The sequence below is a fragment of the Hemiscyllium ocellatum genome, chromosome 13 (genome assembly GCF_020745735.1).
Source record: "Hemiscyllium ocellatum isolate sHemOce1 chromosome 13, sHemOce1.pat.X.cur, whole genome shotgun sequence".
Lineage (NCBI taxonomy): Eukaryota > Metazoa > Chordata > Chondrichthyes > Orectolobiformes > Hemiscylliidae > Hemiscyllium > Hemiscyllium ocellatum.
This window is the reverse complement of record NC_083413.1, coordinates 22,321,554-22,340,444: the sequence shown is the minus strand read 5'-3', so window position 1 is coordinate 22,340,444 and position 18,891 is coordinate 22,321,554. Positions and strand designations below refer to the sequence as shown.

The window sequence follows — 18,891 nt, the reverse complement described above, 5'->3', positions numbered from 1 at the left end:
AGGGTAGTGGTCGCTTTAAGAGTAGCGGATGTAACATTGTAACACGCTTGTTGATTCGAGGTCAGTTTCAATTGCCAATTCCCATGTGGGTTTCATTCATCAGAGAGGCCATGCCTGTGGACTGGATGCTGCTCACATAGTACGGCGCTTCCTGAAAACAGGACAACAAGGGGAGGGGGTGGAAGATAAAGGAAAGAGAGAGAAGAAAGAAAGAAAGAAAGGAAGGAAGGAAGGAAGGAAGGAGAGAGAGAATGTGAAATCACCCCGGGCTCTTTTATATTTTTTCTCTCTCTCCCCCTTTCCCACACCATCTCCTCCTCTCTCCAGTAAAATCGCTGGAAGATGGCGGCGAACGGACCCGGCACCAAGCCCGGCTCTGGTGTGGCTAAAACATCGGTGGAACTGGACTTCAGGTCCGGGGCTAGGATCGAAGACTTGAACCGGCTGATCCGGGAGTTCAGCCGGCAGGATCAGCGCGAGTATGACGATCACCGAGCCCTGGAAATCCACACCGCCAAGGATTTCATCTTTTCCATGTTGGGTACGTTCAAGCAGAGCTTTTTTTTTATCGCGTGTCAGTCTGTGACTGTGATTGTCCAGAGCTCCTACTTTTAACATTTGAAAACAAAATCATCTTTTTTCCTTCCAATTTGCAATCTCTTTTTTTGGGGGGGAGGGGGGGAGAGGGCAGTGTGGGTGCGTGCAGATAATTACTATCTCTTCCTTTGAGCCTTCAAGTACCTATCTCAGTTAGGACTGAAGACTGAAATGATTTTAATTTAAAAGGGCAATACTGAGATTGTTTTCCATCTGTTCAGTTCCAGTGGCCAGGGTGTTGGAAAATAATTTAAATTAATTGTTTAATTCCCCCTGGCCAAACAATAGCCCAGTGCTGTGCTACAAGTGGTCCTGTTTGCATCCGTCTGGAATTATTTTTTAAATTCGGATCTGAACTGGATGGAATTGACTGGCTAAAAGGAAATCTGGATTAGTGATCTAGTCAGGAATTCACTCTCTGTAAAACAATTGCCTTTTCTGCCCTGCCTGATAACGATCTTTTATCCGGCTCAAGATCCAATTACACTGTTCATAGATTTTTTTTCCCTCCTAATGACATTGTCCACAGAACCAATCCTTCATCTCCCAAACTCTTGACTCGCTGGTACCCTGGCTTCCAAAACGTGGAATCCTGCAATTCCCAACTGCTCCTGGGTTATGGGAGAGGCAACTTTCTGTCAGCTAATTGTAACTTCCTAACTTAGCCTCTGTGAACTGCCTCCGGGATGTTATCAGATTCCGATACGGAATGCGTTTTGGGAATGACAAGTGATTGTCGACACTCCTACTGTATCTGCTCCCGGCACCGCCTTGAGCTGTGTAGCAAGCCGGTATCGATTGTGATGAATGTACTAAGAATTTGAGCTGTTCTCTTCACACCAGGAGATCCTGCATCAATATTAAAATTGGACAAGCATTTGGGGAAAGCAAGCAATCTGCTCGCTGTAGTTTGTTCAGGCAGAGATTTTAAAGTTGTTGGCAAGGCTGTCAAGTATAATAGTTCCTCACCTTTTGGCCAGGTATCAATTGAATCCATTCATTTAAAAGTCTCAATACAACCATTCTTTTTCTGTACTGAAAGCACTGTTATAAATCAGACTTGCTACGGTTTTAATGCCACTGATGAAAAAGCCATGGTAACAACATGGACTGGAGTGGTGGTGGTGAGTGGTAATGCCACTGGACAACTATAAGACATAGTAGCAGAAAGAGCATTTAACCCATTTTGGGAAAGCAAATCTTCACAGGATTTGTACACTTAATGGTAAGGTCCTCGGGAGTGTTGCTGAACCAAGAGACCTTGGAGTGCAGGTTCATAGCTCCTTGAAAGTGGAGTTTGAAAGTGGAGTTGCAGGTAGATAGGATAGTGAAGAAGGCATTTGGTATGCTTTCTTTTATCGGTCAGAGTGTTGAGTACAGGACTTGGGAGGTCATGTTGCACCTGTACAGGACATTAGTTAGGCTACTGTTGGGATATTGCGTGCAATTCTGGTCTCTTTCCTATTGGAAAGATGCTGTGAAATCTGAAAGGGTTCAGAAAAGATTTACAAGGATGTTATCAGGGTTGGAGGATTTGAGCTGTAGGGAGAGGCTGAACAGGCTGGGGCTGTTTTCTCTGGAGTGTCGAAGGGTGAGTGGTGACTTTATAGAGGTTGACAAAATTATGAGGGGCATGGATAGGGTAAATAGGCAAAGTCTTTTCCCTGGGGTGGGGGAGTCCAGAACTAGAGGGCCTAGGTTTAGAGTGAGAGGGGAAAGATATAAAAGACCTGAGGGGCAACCTTTTCGCACAGAGGGTGGTATGTGTATGGAATGAGCTGCCAGAGGAAATGGTGGAGCTGGTACAATTGCAACATTTAACTGGCATCTGGATTGATATATGAATAGGAAGGGTTTGGAGGGATATGGGCTGGGTGCTGGCAGGTGGGATTAGATTGGGTTGGGATATCTGGTCAACATGGATAGGTTAGACCGAAGAGTCTGTTTCCATGCTGTACATCTGTATGACTCTATGAACCCACTAAGTCTGCCCTGCCACTCAACAAGAACTTGTGTGATCTGATAATCTGCAGCTCCACTTTCCTGCCATAAACCTTGATCCCTTTACTGATTAAAAACGTGTCTATCTCAGCCTTAAATATACTTAGCAATCCAGGTTCAGCACTAAAGAATTCCACAGATTCACTCCCCTCTGAAAGAAGAAATTTCTCCTCATCTCTGTCTTAGATGGGTGACCTCTTAGTTTGAAATTACATCTCCCAGACTGAGACTCTCCCACAAGGGGTAACAACCTTTCTGTATCTAAACCTGTCAAGTCCCATGAGAAACTTCTAGTTCAGAACACCAGGCTTATACTCTACAAACAGGATCAAGGATGTCTCAGAGGGTGCAGAATGTTCTCAAGGGGGAGAGGGGCCAGCAGAAGGTCATTGTACACGTTGGAACCAACGACATAGGAAGGGAAAAGGTTGAGATTCTGAAGAGAGAATACAGAGTTAGGCAGGAGATCAAAAAGAAGGTCCTTGACAGTGGTAAAATCTGGACTAATCCCAGTGCTACGAGCTAGTGAGGGTAGGAATAGAAGGATAGATTAGATGAATGCATGGCTAAGGAGCTGGTGTATGGGAGAAGGATTCACACTTTTGGATCATTGGACTCTCTCTTTTGGGGTAGAAGTGACCTGTACAAGAAGGATGGATTGCACCTGAATTGGAAAGGGACTAATAGACTGGCAGGGAGATTTGCGAGAGCTGTTTGGGAGGATTTTAAACTAGTGGTGGGGTGGGACCCAGGGAGATAGTGAGGAAAGAGATCAATCTGAGATTGGTACAGTTGACAACCGAAGTGAGTCAAACAGTCAGGGCAGGCAGGGACAGAATAGAGAACAAGGTTGGACTGATAAATTAAACTGCATTTATTTCAATGCCGGGGGCCTAACAGGGAAGGCAGATGAACTCAGGGCATGGTTAGGAACATGGGACTGGGATATCATAGCAATTACAGAAACATGGCTTGGGGATGGACACGACTGGCAGCTTAATGTTCCAGGATACAAATGTTACAGGAAGGACAGAAAGGGAGGCAAGAGAGGAGGTAGAGTGGCGTTTTTGATAAGGGATGGCATTGCAGCTATATTGAGGGAAGATATTCCCAGAAATATATCCAGGGAGGTTATTTGGGTGAAACTAAGAAATAAGAAAAGGATGATCACCTTATTGGGATTGTGTTATAGACCCTCCCTAATAGTCAGAGGGAAATTTTGAGAAACCAATTTGTGAGGAGATCTCAGTTATCTGTAAGAATAATAGGGTGGTTATGGTAGGGGATTTTAACTTTGCAAACATAGACTGGGACTCCCATAGTGTTAAGGGTTTGGATGGAGAAGAATTTGTTAAGTGTGTACCATAACATTTTCTGATTCAATGTATGGATGTACCTATTACAGAAGGTTCAAAACTTGACCTATTCTTGGGAAATAAGGCAGGGCAGGTGACTGAGTTGTCAGTGGGGGAGCACTTTGCGGCCAGAGACCATAATTCTATTAGATTTAAAATAGTGCTGGGAAAAAAAGACCATATTTAAAAGTTGAAGTTCTAACTAGGAGAAAGGCCAATTTTGACGGTATTAGGCAAGAACTTTCAAAAGCTGATTGGGGGCAGATGTTCGCAGGTAAAGGGACGGCTGGAAAATGGGAAGTCTTCAGCAATGAGATAACAAAAGTCCAGAGACAGTATATTCCTGTTAGAGTGGAAGGAAAGGCTGGTAGGTGTAGGGAATGCTGGATGACGAAAGAAATTGAGGGTTTGGTTAAGAAAAAGAAGGAAGCATATGTCAGGTATAGACAGGACAGATCGAGTGAATCCTTAGAAGAGTATAAAGGCAGTAGGAGTACACTTAAGAAGGAAATCAGGAGGGCAAAAAGGGGACATGAGATAGCTTTGGCAATTAGAATTGAGGAGAATCCAAAGGGGTTTTACCCTTTTGTCCTTAAATGTATTTGTAACGAGGGAGAGAATATGGCCCCTCAAAGATCAGCAAGGCGGCCTTTGTGTGGAGCTGCAGGAGATGGGGCGGATTCTAAGTGAGTATACTGCATCAGTATTTACTGTGGAAAAGGACATGGAAAATATAGAATGTAGGGAACTATGTGGTGACATCTTGAAGAATTTCCATATTACAAAAGAGGATGTCTTGAATGTCTGGATGTCTTGAAATGCATAAAAGTGGATAAGCCCCCAGGACCTGATCAGGTAAATCCTAGAATTCTGTGGGTAGCTGGGGAAGTGATTGCTGGGCCTTTTGCTGAGATATTTGTATCATTGATAGCCACAGGTAAGGTGCCGGAAAACTGGAGGTTGGCTAATGTGGTGCCACTATTTAAGAAAGGTGGGAAGGACAAGCCAGGGAACTATAGACCAGTGAGCCTGACATCGGTGGTGGGCAAGTTGTTGGAGTAAATCCTAAGGGACAGGATATACATGTATTTGGAAAGACAAGGACTGATTAGGGATAAAGTGAGGTCTGCAGATGCTGGAGATCAGAGCTGAAAATGTGTTGCTGGAAAAGCGCAGCAGGTCAGGCAGCATCCAAGGAACAGGAGGTTCAACGTTTCGGGCATAAGCCCTTCTTCAGGAATCTGAAGAAGGGCTTATGCCCGAAACGTCGAATGTCCTGTTCCTTGGATGTTGCCTGACCTGCTGATTAGGGATAGTCAACATGGCTTTGTGCATGGGAAATCATGTCTCACAAACTTGATTGAGTATTTTGAAGAAGTAACAAAGAGGATTGATGAGGGCAGAGTGGTTGACATGATCTACATGGACTTTAGAAAGGCATTCAACAAGGTTCCACATGGGAGATGGGTTAGCAAGGTTAGGCCTCATGGAACACAGGGAGAACTCGCCATTTGGAAACAGAACTGGTTCAAAGGTAGAAGATGGTGGTGGAGGTTTGTTTTTCAGACTGGAGGCCTGTGACCAGTGGAGTGCCACAAGGATCGGTGCTGGGTCCACTACTTTTCATCATTTACATCCAAGTCATTTATATAAGCATAAGAGGTATAGTTAGTAAGTTTGCAGATGATTCTAAAATTCGAGGTGCAGTGGACAGTGAAGAAGGTTACCTCCAATTACAATGGGATCTTGATCAGATGGGTCAATGGGCTGAGAAGTGGCAGATAGAGTTTAATTTAGATAAATGTGAGGTGCTGCATTTTGGGAAAGCAAATCTTAGAAGGGCTTCTACACTTAATGGTAAGGTCCTAGGGAGTGTTGGTGAACAAAGAGACCTTGGAGTGCAGGTTCATAGCTCCACTTTCAAGTGGAGTCACAAGTAGATAGGATAATGAAGAAGGCGTTTGGTATGCTTTCCTTTATTGGTCAGAGCATTGAATACAGGAGTTGGGGGGTCATGTTGCGGCTGTACAGGACATTGGTTAGGCCATTGTTGGAATATTGCATGCAATTGTGGTCGCCATCGGAAAGATGATGTGAAACTTGAAAGGGTTCAGCAAAGATTTACAAGGATGTTGCCAGAGTTGAAGGGTTTGAGGAATAGGGAGAGACTGAATGGGCTGGGGCTGTTTTCCGTGGGGTATTGGAGGCTTGGGGTGACCTTTATAGAGGTTTATAAGATCATGAGGAGCATGGATAGGGTAAATAGACAAAGTCACTTCCCTGGGATGGGGGAGTCCAGAACTAGAAGGCATAGGTTTAGGGTGAGAGGGGAAAGATATAAAAGAGACGTAAGGTACACCTTTTTCACGCAGAGGATGGAATGAGGCTGGATGGAATGAGCTGGCAAAGGAAGTGGTGGAGGCAGGTACAACTTCAACATTTAAAAGGCATCTGGGCAGGTATATGAATAGGAGGGTTTGGAGGGATATGGGCCAGGTGCTAGTAGGTGGGACTAGATTAGGTTGGGATATCTGGTTGGCATGGACAGGTTGGACTGAAAGGTCTGTTTCCATGCTGTACATCTCTGACTCTAAAATAGATTCAAATCCCATCATGATGGATTAAGACATTTTCAATTTAGAAAAAAAAAACTGGAGTGAAAAGCTTGTCTAATGTCGGCAATTTAACTATTGTTGCTTGTTTTAAAAACCCAGCTAGTTCACCATGTCCTTCTAGGGAAGGGAATCTGCTCTCCTTATCTGGTCTGATAAATATGTGACTCCCAACTCACCACCTAGCTATCATCTCAGCAATTAGAAATGGGCATTAAATACTGGCCTAGTCAGGGATGCTCACATCCCATGATCAAATAAAGAAAACCCAACAGAGTTAACGGTGCCGGTGGTTAAATGGTGAGGGTGATATCATGTCATTTGGGGGGCGGGCACAATATCTATTCTCACTGTACAATGAGTGATTCGAAGTAAGGCTAAGATATGTTTTTTTTTAAAAATGTAAAATTACTCGTCAGAAAAAGAATTACAGCAAAGAAACTGACCATTCGGCCCAACCGAATCATTCTGTTGTTTGTCAGTGAGGTCGCGCCCACCCCCACCCTGTCTTCCTCCTGTACTATCACCCCATCCTCTATCCTCTTCCCTCTCCTGTGTATCCAGTTTCCTCTTAAATTACGACCATGATGTGAGCAGCGTCGAGGTCAGTGTGTGGTCCCAGTGATTGCTGAACTCCCTGTTCAGTGACTGGAGTTCTGGTGTAAATGTATCTTTTGGTACTTCACTTGAACCGCTTGCTGTGTGCTATTGAGTTTGGCATTCTCACCACTTTGTGCAGAGAAGTTCAAAAATAATTGTTTGGTAATAGAAAGTTTCAGTATTGCTGAATAAAAGACACTTGTTAAAGCTTTTCAACTTGTTCAAAGTGTCATGGACCAGGCCAGACCTCCCCCCTCAAAATATTTTAAGAAGGTAGCCTATACCCTAACTTTTTCTTATTTTAGTAATAAAATAAATACTTGTTCCAGATCCGATGTGAACTGGTCAAACCACAGTTTATTTAAACACTGCAGTTAAAATACAAACAAAAAGATTAATTTAGAATGACTTAACTATTGGAAAACTTAACTGAATAATAAATACAGTACTTATTAACTGTTACGATATAATAACATCCCATAAACGCACACCTTAGCAAAAAGGTAAATTCAGACACAGATCGTTACGGCAGTTCTCCTGTGGGTAATGAAGTTAGAAAACACACCTTTTCACAAAATGTGAAATGTTGACACTTCCATAAATGGCAATTAATGCTGGACCAATTGTAAATTTTAAAATTTGAGTCTGATTGTCCTTGCATTTGTTTTCGTGAGCGTAAAGGGATGTTGGACAAAAGCAGGTAAATGGGAGTTAAGTCACAGGTCTACCATGATCTCATTGACAGAATGTATTTGAGGGACTAAATGGCCTCTTTCCATTCCTGTATTTCTATGGCATTGTTCTATTGCATGATAATAGATCTATGTATAATACAGAACACACATGATGCTGACTGCCATGATAAAGTCGTATGGAGGCATCTTCTGTATAAATGTTCAGTGAGGTTTGGTACTAAAATGGGAGAGTGGAGGTTTGAGACAGCAGCTTCAGGAGAGGTCAGATGTCTTACGGCAGGACTTCAGGGCTCCAGCAAAACTGTCCGTCTTTACAGGTGCACTGACTTATAAAGTAAAGTGCAATGTATTGTTTGTGTAATATCCAGGTGAGAGGATGGACCTTAATCCTTACAGTTAAGTTCAGCATGTGTGCTTCAGGGAATCTATTAATGAAGGTCAGTGAGCTAGCTCAGCCCCTCCAGTATAGGATGTAAAAACACAAATGATGAAATGTTCCTGCAGTTTATTAGCATTTGGGGAAAGAAAAGGCCAAATTCAGGAATGGTTTCCTCCCTTGGGATAGTTCCAGTGAATGCTCCCAACAAAATAGCCTGCCTGCCCTTTTCTGTTGCATACGATGCAAGCATTCTTTGCACTTCTTAAGGATTTGCAATGATCTCTCACAGCGGTCAGGACATTATTGCTGTGAAGGGATTTATTTTAATTCCCTTTGCTCCAAATTCTTTCATTAATATTTCTGACCCCCCCTCCCCCCTCCCCCCCACAGCCCCAAGCTGCAGTCTGCTTGTAGTGAAATATAGCCCATTGGTCTGAAATATTCAGCCACCTCTGGGATATACGAGGAGTTGATGGCCCAATGGTGTTATCACTGGACTGTTAATCCAGAGACACTGATAATGTTCCAGGGTCCCGGCTTCAAATCCTGCCACAGCAGATGGTGGAATTTGAATTCAACAAACAGAAATCTGAAATTAAGCGCCTAATGATAACCATGAATCAGTTGCCGATTGTTGGGAAAAAAAATGATCTGGCTCAGTAATGTCCTTTTAGGGGAAGGAAACTGCTATCCTTGCCTGGTGCGGCCTACATGTGACTCCAGACACACAGCAGTGTGATTGACTCTTAATTGTCCTCTGGACAATTAGGGATGTCATAGACATCCTCATCCTGTGAATGAATGGGGGTGGGGGGTGAGAAGTAAAGCCGCTTGCATTTATATAGCAATCTTTTTATACTTTTCAAAAGGTTAAATGACACTTTCTGGAAGTGGTGATTGGTGAAGAGAGAAAATAGCTAATACGAATGGGTAATAATAATTTTTTTTCTTGAATTAAATTTGGTTCAGAATAGTAGGGTTTGAGGTCTTTAAAATACGGCAGATGTGGGATGTATGGGTTGATGGAGGAGTTTCAGGAGTGGATGAAGTTAGTTGGATACTTTTCAGCTAAGTGAGGCAGGGTGGAGGAAAAGAATGGGATGGCTTTGAGTGGAAAAATTGATCATTTAAGATATTGGTTGGAGTATTTGCATAAAACATCCTTTCTGGTTAACTATCTATGAATTACTGTTACTTCAAAGAGCTTGGTTAAGTTTGTGTCACAAAAAGCTTCCCAACTCTGGGATTCTGCCGAATTCATCTTGATTTAGTACTTGTTGCTCTGGGGGTTACTTCGAGAACTTGTGGAGCAGAGGAAAATGAATGTTATTTGAAGTATAGATTGGGATAGAGTCACTGCTGCATAGAAAGAGGCCATTCACCCCATGAATTCCATACTAGCTCTCTGTATAACAACCTAGTCAGTCCTATTCTCTCACGTTATCCCTCCAGCCTCATTAATTTATTTCCCTTGTGTGTCTATCGGAGTTTCTTCTGATTTCGTTCCTAGTCTCCACTCCAACCGTAAGCACAAGTTTCAGATCATTAGAAACCTGCATATCTTAAAAAAAATCTTCCTGTCATCCTCCATTCAACTCCTGCTCAAAACCATATATCCACGTCTTGTTGTGCATGGAAGCTCAGCTATTATCTGGCTGAAAGGGGTTTAATGGCCATCTCCTGTTTGTTTTTTCTGTAGCTAGTTTCTCTGGAACTAGTCACTCGCCTGTCACCAGAGGCAGTAGGCTGATCAATGGGACTCTGCATCAGTCTTGGCTGACTGAGAGACTCTGCCACTCTTCCTACTACAGGCATATTCGAAGGATTTACAGGTTCATGTCAGCCTGTTTGACTGTGTCATATACATATCTTCCTTAGTTATCAATCCCTGCAGTGGCACTTGTACCTGGACGTTCTGGCTCAGAGGCAGGGACACTGCCACTGTACCAGAAGTGCACCTACATAGAGGCTTGCTAGGCCATTTCGGAGAGCAGTTAAAAGTTAAATACATTGCTGTCAAAATATTGAGACCCAGTGTTTCCCAACATCATCTCTGTAGTGTAACTCTAATTTTATGACTGTTCAGGCCTCCGTTCCATGGACATAATTTATTTCTGTTCCTCCCTACAGAGCTATCAAATTCTTTCATCATTTTAAATCATTCAGTGAGATCACGTCTCAAAGCTCTGAGCTGTGCTGTGCTTTGATGAGATGTTGAAAGCTGAGGAGAAGTCTGTTCCCTTGAATGGAAATGAATGATCGCACAGGTGTGATTTTGAACAAAAGCAGGAGAGCCCACCTTAGGCTTCTCTACTAACTTATCCAAACATTTGGCAGTTACCTGTTCTGTGCCGTATTCTTTGTTTACTGGTCAGAATGCAGATGCCATCCGATCAGCAATCTCTTCTCATGTGGTATGAATTGTTGTTCCTTTTGAGCTTTGATATTTTGGCATCGACCTTGATGAATGGAAGACAAAAACTACAACCGATTGTTTGCAAAACTGAGATTCTGCGTCACCAGATGACTTTATCCTTCAGTCAAAAACAATTTAAAAATTATAAATTTTAAAAAAAAAATCCTACAGCAAAGGGACTGCAGTATTTTTTAAAACTTTTTTTTAAATTTTAAAAAACTTTTACAATTCTGATTGCTATCAGACTACTGTGTGGAAAATTGGCCACTCTGTATCCCAACATAGAAAATAAGTGTAGGAACAGGCTATTCAGCCCTTCTAACCCATTCCACCATTTGATATGATCGTAGTTGATCTTCCAAGTCAGAACTCTTCTGTTCCTGCTTCCTCTCTATACCCTTTGGTTCCTTTCTCCAGAAGAACTATATTTAACTCCTTCTTGAAAATATTTAATGTTTTGCCCACACCCAATTTCGGTAACAGAGAATTCCACAGGGTCACAGCTCTCTAGGTAGAGGAATTTCTCCTCCTTTCAGTCTGCACCCTATCCTTAACCTGTGACTCTTGGTCTACAGACAGCAGTAACCACACTTCAGAAATTACTTTTACCCAAATGCGTTTTGTGATCTGAGATTATGACCGAGGCAATAGAAATGCAGGTTTTTTTAAAACCACAAATCAGGCTCTTGTTCTCAGGTTTATGGCCTCAATAATAAATGTTTTTGTTTTACTGCTTTTAGATCTGGCTGTGTGATTAAATACAAGCCAACAATTACTCTAGGGAAAAAAAGTGCTGTTTATTATATACAAAGCATCTTATTGAAGTGCTGAAAGTTGTGGATTTTCTACTACTGAAACGAAGGGCTTTTGTTTCCAGTCTCTGGTATAAGTTGCTGATTGCCCCATTCAACAATACAGGAATGTCAGGCCTGGTGATGTTAAAGGGGATTAGATCGGATCACAAACACATTCCTCGGGATCACAACAGAGTGATGAAGTCAGCTATTTAGCTATCGCACCAGACCATATTGGAAATGTGTGCACAGACTGGGTGGGGTGTGGAATGTTCAGGCCCTCTCCTAAGATTCACCAATCTTTCCTGTCTCTCTACATCCTCTTGTATCATTCCATTCCGAACCAACCGTACCCACCATGTAATTATACACCAAGCTAGCAACTTCAACCAATCAGAGCTGTAAATTTGAAGGAGGATTTGCTGTTATTGTCCTTTTACAGGGTTAAGGAAAGCCTTGTCAACATTGTAACATTTTAAACGTACTTCAGTAGGAAAGTGCTTATTCATTAGGAACAGCATACATATTGGCTAAAGTTAAAGCTCATACAATTGAGGTAAATAACTGACTTTGTTAGAGGATTGCTTCAGTGTAAAATACAGTAAGAATGATGAGCAGTGACATCACCCACAGAAGGATCTATACTTGAATCTGATCTATTCATTGTTTGTTAACTCAATAGAAAGCCATATAATCAAGTTTGCTCATGACAGATCAGTGACTAAGGTCATTTTGTACAGGATATAAAATAATCATGATATTATTAAACTAGGGGTGTGGGTGAAATTGTAGCAGATGGATATAAACCTGAGTAAATGTGAGTGCATCCATGATGGACCAAAGATTGATAGTTTATTTTTAGAGACATTTGGAGGTGCCGAGAGATTTAGGACACGGGTTGATTAAAATGTAATTTCCTTTCTGTTGTTCATGCATTGTGGGTATCGTTTGCTTTTTATTTCCCATTGCAAATGACCTTGAGAAAGTGGTGGTGAGCTGCCTTCTTGAACTGATGCAGTCCACTGGGGTGTAGAAACACCCACAGTGCTGTTTATGAATGGTACTTGTCACTTGTCAGCTCAAGCCTTGATGTCATCCCATATCTCCACCCCCCCAACCTCCCCCCAATCGAAGTAAAACGTTTAGAGGTACAGTATGGTTTTACCGTCTTCATCTTTATTCTGGGCCCTGGAGGGGGAGAGAGAATGTTCACATGTGTGCACAGAGACATGAGTTCTCTGTCTTCTCTGGAACAGCAGATTCTTAATGAATTATATAGTCACTTACAGGGAGGAGCATCCAGTTAAGGCAACATATATATTATTTGGGTGACTGTTACTATCAGTGAGTGTCAATAGTAAAGATTAAGCCATCTGGTGTTACACAATGTTGTTAAACTTGGAATGGATTCACCATAATGACACCTGGATTTCAAAGTTTAGATTATGATGGGAAGTTACTGAAACTAGACTTGCTTCCCAGAAAGTAGAAGGTGAGAGGGTGGTTTGATTGTCAAGGTTAAGATATTTAGAGGAATCGGTGAGGTAAGCCAACAGAATGCTTTTTTAAGACAACTTTAAAATCAAAGTCTGATGTTCAGACACTTTTTTTGTTTTATTTTTGCATGACGGTGTCGAGACATTCTGGCAAAGAATCACTTGATGCTAGGCCTCATCGGCTAGTTTGAAATCCTGCAGTTGATTAGATTTTTACTGTTACCAAGGTTATAACTGAGCTGGAGCCAAAACAGGAGGCTGGAATGAGGACTCGGATTGACCTTCGAAAAGTGGAACAAGCTAGAGAGATTGAAGGTCTTAATCCTGTTTGTAAATCCTGTCAGTTCCCAGATACATTGTGGTGCTTGTCTGTCTAGCCCATGCATAACTACCTGCTGTATTTATTGGTGGAAAAAGCCTCTTCCCTGCTGTTAGCAAGAGTATTGAATGGATCTGTCCAATGTTAATTCTGATCTCTCTCTCTCTCTCTGTGGCTGTAACACTGTATTCTGCACTCTGCTCTGCTATCCTGATACACTTTGTATGACACAGCATGCAAAGCAACACTTTTTTTCACTGTTTCTTTATACATGTGACGGCAATAAATCCATCAACCAAAAGAGGTCCATATTGCCTCTCCCCGCTTTGAAGGGGTGCAGTTTTCTCTGAAGTGGTTTTTGGTTTTAGTATTTTATAACGGTGGAACAGAAAATAAAAAACAAATTGAGCAGTTTCTACAGCATACTTCTAATTTTATAATTTCATTTCCAGGGAACCTGTTGTGACATATCTCCAGAGCAGGTGGGATTTGAACCTAGACTTGCTGAGAGGTAGTAATTCTATCACTGACACAAGACCACATTACTTTGTTTTTAATCAATCTATTCAGACATGTTACAACACCTCTAAGACTGTTGGTAATTGAGTACAGACTGCGTTTACACTCACCTTACCACTCACTGTGCACATTACAACCAGAATGCTCTTATCCAGACACTTAACAGCCTTTTCATTTTCACCCTCCACAAATCGTATGCATGTCCTTTATTCTCCCATAACAAACGCATGCATGGATTGCCATGTATCCTTGCAAGGGTTCACAAAAACATAGTCCAGCATCCCACATTTGTTTTTATCTACCACATGATTTTCTTTTTGAATATATGCACAACTGGGTCTCATTCAGCACGTACACAGCTGTTACAATTGCAGAGTTGTTAGGGAAATGATTTGGTGGGTTTACAGTCTGTGTAAAAAGAGTTGAAGCTGTCTTTGCCTTTGAAAGTAACTGAAAGTTGCATCTCCAAAGCAGACTCTGCAAAAGAGGGATTGAGTGTTATACAAAGTATAGAACCTGTAACAGTGAGCTCATTGGCAAACAATAACAGACAGCCAGGAGATCTGTGATTTGTTAATGCGATGGATGTGAAGCAGCATTCCCAGTTAGCCGCATGAGTAGGTTTAAAATCTACACAAAGGCTTCATTTTGAAGGTTGCTTTTCAGCAAAGGGTGGATGTTTGGTCAAGAGGTATTGGCATTTCAGGAATCTGACCTCTGGGGGGAACTGAGAGGGAGGAGACATTAGTGACGGCTGCATTGTTCCACTTTGGGCTGCAGACTCTGCTGGAATCTGTAACCCAGGGGATAAAAGGAGATTTTAATTCCTTTTGGTTTGTCAATAGGCTGGCTCTATAAAGGCTTGATTAATATAAGCCATGAACGAATAACTGTGGCTGCCTGCTGAGATGAACAGAATTAATTTTGAGGATGGAAGATTCATTTACTGATGTAAACCTTTACTTGAGAAGTGGGTGATTAGTCTAAGCCCTGTGCCTCATGTTAAACATCTCCTGAAGACACCATGTCACAATGGCCAGTTCCTCCACTCCAAAAACAGACTGTACCCAGTAATGCATATCATTTTCTCTCTGTGGAATCTTGCTGTGTGTAAATTTAGAGTCTTCATGCACCGTGGGCGGCACGGTGGCACAGTGGTTAGCACTGCTGCCTCACAGCGCCAGGGACCTGGGTTCAATTCCTGCCTCAGGCGACTGACTGTGTGGAGTTTGCATGTTCTCCCCGTGTCTGCGTGGGTTTTCTCCGGGTGCTCCGGTTTCCTCCCACGGTCCAAAGATGTGCAGGTCAGGTGAATTGGCCATGCTAAATTGCCCGTAGTGTTAGGTAAGGGGTATATGTAGGGGTATGGGTGGGTTGCGCTTCGGCGGGTCGGTGTGGACTTGTTGGGCCGAAGGGCCTGTTTCCACACTGTAAGTAATCTAATCTAATCTAATCTACATTGGCATTGTCCATTAGAAATCTCTGACTGGTAGTTGGTTTTACCACTTGCTTTAGATTCATAGAGTCATAAGATTGTACAGCACGGAAATAGACCCTTTGGTCCAACTCGTCCATGCTGACCAGATATTCTAACCTAATCTAATCCCACTTGCCAGCACCCGGCCCATATCCCTCCAAACCCTTCCTATGAATATACCCCACCAGATGCCTTTTAACTCTTGCAATTGTACTAGCCCCCACCACTTCCTCTGGTAGCTCATTCCATTTGTACTCCCAACATCCTTCCGATACTTGAGAGAATTTTAGTCAAAAAGATTCAGCAAGTCCTCTCTCACCAACCAATCTCATTCAAGAAACAAGAATTTAAGTTGGACTAATATGTGCAGTAGAATGGTCCAAAGTGGTTCATTATGTTGTTTGTGTGCCTTACCTTTAAGAGAACTTGCCTTTTAAGTTTCCCAATTGCTGTGTGTATATAATAGTGTTAAGCCTACTGTAGGTCTACACAAGCAGCTTAACAAATGCAGAAACCAGTTGCTTTGCTGTAAAATTACCTTCATAACTTCACGTGTGTTTTACTGTTTGAAATAAACTAACCCACAGAGTTAATTGCTGATTAGTGACCTAAACATCAATCACTTGGGTGGCACAGAAGAGCATTATTAACACAGTTTTGACGTGGAACCATGTGAGCAGATATTAGGAGAAGTGACCAAAGCCTTTAAGGAACTTAACGGTGGAAAACCGAGGTAATTCCATACCTCCAGGCCAAAGAATCTGGCAGCATGGGCACCAATAATGGAGTAAAAACAATGACTGCAGATGCTGGAAACCAGATTTTGAATCAGTGGTGCTGGAAGAGCACAGCAGTTCAGGCAGCATCCAAAGTGCAGCAAAATCGACATTCCTGATGAAGGGCTTTTGCCTGAAACGTCGATTTCGCAGCACTTTGGATGCTGCCTGAACTGCTGTGCTCTTCCAGCACCGCTGATCCAGAACCAATAATGGAGTGATGACATTTTAGCATTTGAGCTAGCATTGTTCAATGGAAGTTAGAATAACTTCCTCTTACATAAATATTTCATGAGATTATCCAGGAGTGTGTCAGCACTAATGGGGAAGTGTGGGATATTGTATAAAGGCATTTAGTATCTGAAAGGGTTAACTGACCTCAGAAATAAGCTCCACCCTTCAGGATATACAGTACTATCCCTGCGAGGAGCCAACCAGATGTCTAGTGCAGTCTATCTCAGTAACAGTAGCGTGAACTTACTCTTAAAATCTATTTTATAATAGAACTATTTTAATGTTCATCACTAGGGTGGCACGGTGGCTCAGTGGTTAGCACTGCAGCCGCATAGCACCAGGGACCCGGGTTTGATTCCAGCCTCGGGCAACTGTGCAAACTCCACACAGCCATTCTTCCTGTGTCTGTGTAGGTTTTCTCCGGGCACTGTGGTTTTCTACCACAGTCCAAAGATGTGCAGGTCTGGTGAATTGGGCATGCTAAATTGCCCATAGAGCCAGGGGTAAATATGGGGAATGGGTCTACTCTTCGGAGGGTCGGTGTGGACTAGTTGGGCCAAAGGGCCTGTTTCCATACTGTAGGGAATCTAATCTAATCTAAAGATTGAGCCCATCTTCTGAAGCTCTGTGTGCATCCTTTCCCATTTGGTATCAATAATTGAGAAAAGGATTGTGCCATTGAATCTATCCAAAGCTTTAAGCTTGACAGAGTTTTTGTTCTGTGCCTGGAGGTTTATCGCCTCTGCTCTGTTATGCTTGTGATCTTTCTTCAGTTGTTTCACCTCCTTTTAAAGTCTTTAAGAGGTTATGGTTGGTCTGAATTGTTTTCATCTGGTTTTAACTTCCTCCAGAATTGTAGCAATTCCACCAGCGTGTATACACTATTCAATGGTGCTGCTGTGTAACTGAGTACAATTTATTCCCAGTTTAGATTCTTATGAATCAGTGACTTCACAGTCTTGACTACCTTTGCTACCTCCCTCTTTAATTGCAGATGGAATAGAGAACTTGTCACCTGGTTGATGCATGCCTCCAAAGTGACCTTCCTAAATCCTGTTTAATAAAAAAAATCCTCTGTGTTATAAGGAAAAGAAAAGTTCCATTGTCTGATACTAATTCCTCCAGGAAATCATGCATCACAAAGATCCTTTATCACGCTTTGATTACTGAGTCTGCTGCAGTTGAATGAAGTCTTAACATTTCAACCGATTATGAATAACAATTGACTAGAACTAAAAGCATCTTTCCTTTAAAATCAAACATAATCTGGTGCTAAGGTTTCCCATGGTCTTTCTGGAAACATTATTGACATCATTGGGCAGCACGGTGGCTCAGTGATTAGCACTGCTGCCCCTCAGTGCTGGGGACCCTGGTTCGATTCCACCCTCTGGTGACTGCGTCTTTGTGTAGTTAGCACATTCTCCCAGTGTCTGCGTGGGTTTCCTCCTGGGTGCTCCGGTTTCCAGACATGTGCAGGTTAGGTGATATGGTCATGCTAAATTGCCCATTGTGTTCAGGGATGTGTAGGTTAGGTATGATTTGGAGATGCCGGTGTTGGACTGGGGTGTACAAAGTTAAAAATCACACAACACCAGGTTATAGTCCAACAGGTTTAATTGGAAGCACACTAGCTTTCGGAGCGTCGCTCCATCATCAGGTGGTAGTGGAGGGCTCAATCCTAACACAGAATTTATAGCAAAAGTTTAGTGTGATGTGACTGAAATTATATATTGAAAAATTGATTGTCTGTTAAGTCTTCATCTGTTTGAATGCCGTGATTGTTTCACTTCTTTCATGTGTAAGTCACAAAGCCTTTTTTAAAAAGTTGCTTTCTCAGGTTAGCTGTAACAATGGGTGATAGCTAGACAATATGTTGAAGGTGTTAGCCCCTGTGTTCTCTGTCGATGCCAAGATGTTTAGATTGATTCTAATCCAAAAAGTGAGGTAACGGAGTTTTACATAAATTCATGCAGGTTTTGAGCAAAGTAAAATGTAACCCTGCAAGTACAAATTCACCCCACAAAATATATGTATGCATGTCGGCCTTTGACTGTCCATTTGTGTGTGTGTCTGTCTAGGTTGGGGGTTGAGTGTGAGAGTGCAGAGTGTTTTAAGTCTGTGAGGGGGTGTATGTGGGAGTGTGTGTGTGTCTGTAAGGTGTGTGTGTGGGTGTCTGTGTGTGCATCTGTGTATATGTGTGTCCGTGTGTGTGTAGGAGTGTATAGTGCAATGGTGGTCACTTGTAATGTGACATGAACCCAAGGTCCTGTTTGAGGCCCTATCAGCCTCTGCTCGGCCACTTTTCACTGTGACCTGTCCCAAGGTCCGAGGTCAAATGTCCTGGACCACTGAAGTGGTCCCCAACTGGGAGGGAACCCTCCTGTCTGTTGATTGTTGTGCGGTGCCCATTCATCCGTTGTCGTAGCCTTTGCTTGGTTTCCCCAATGTACCATGCCTCAGGACATCCTTGCCTGCAATGTATAAGATAGACAATGTTGGCTGAGTCACATGAGTACCTGCCATGTACAAGGTGGGAGGTGTCCCCACGCATAAATGGTGGTATTTATGTCCACACTCTGACACGTCTTGCAGCACCTACAACCCTGTCCAACTCCACACAA

General features: G+C 42.6%; 1 protein-coding gene across 1 annotated transcript in view; it reads left to right on the top strand.

The window, feature by feature from the left end:
• The first annotated feature begins 342 nt into the window (after window positions 1-342).
• Window positions 343-18,891, top strand: part of LOC132821702 (nucleotidyltransferase MB21D2) — a 61,423-nt gene continuing 42,874 nt past the window's right edge. The window contains exon 1 of the mRNA XM_060834408.1: window positions 343-541. Within this exon, the coding sequence (XP_060690391.1) occupies window positions 343-541 (199 nt within the window). The remainder of the gene's footprint in view (window positions 542-18,891) is intronic.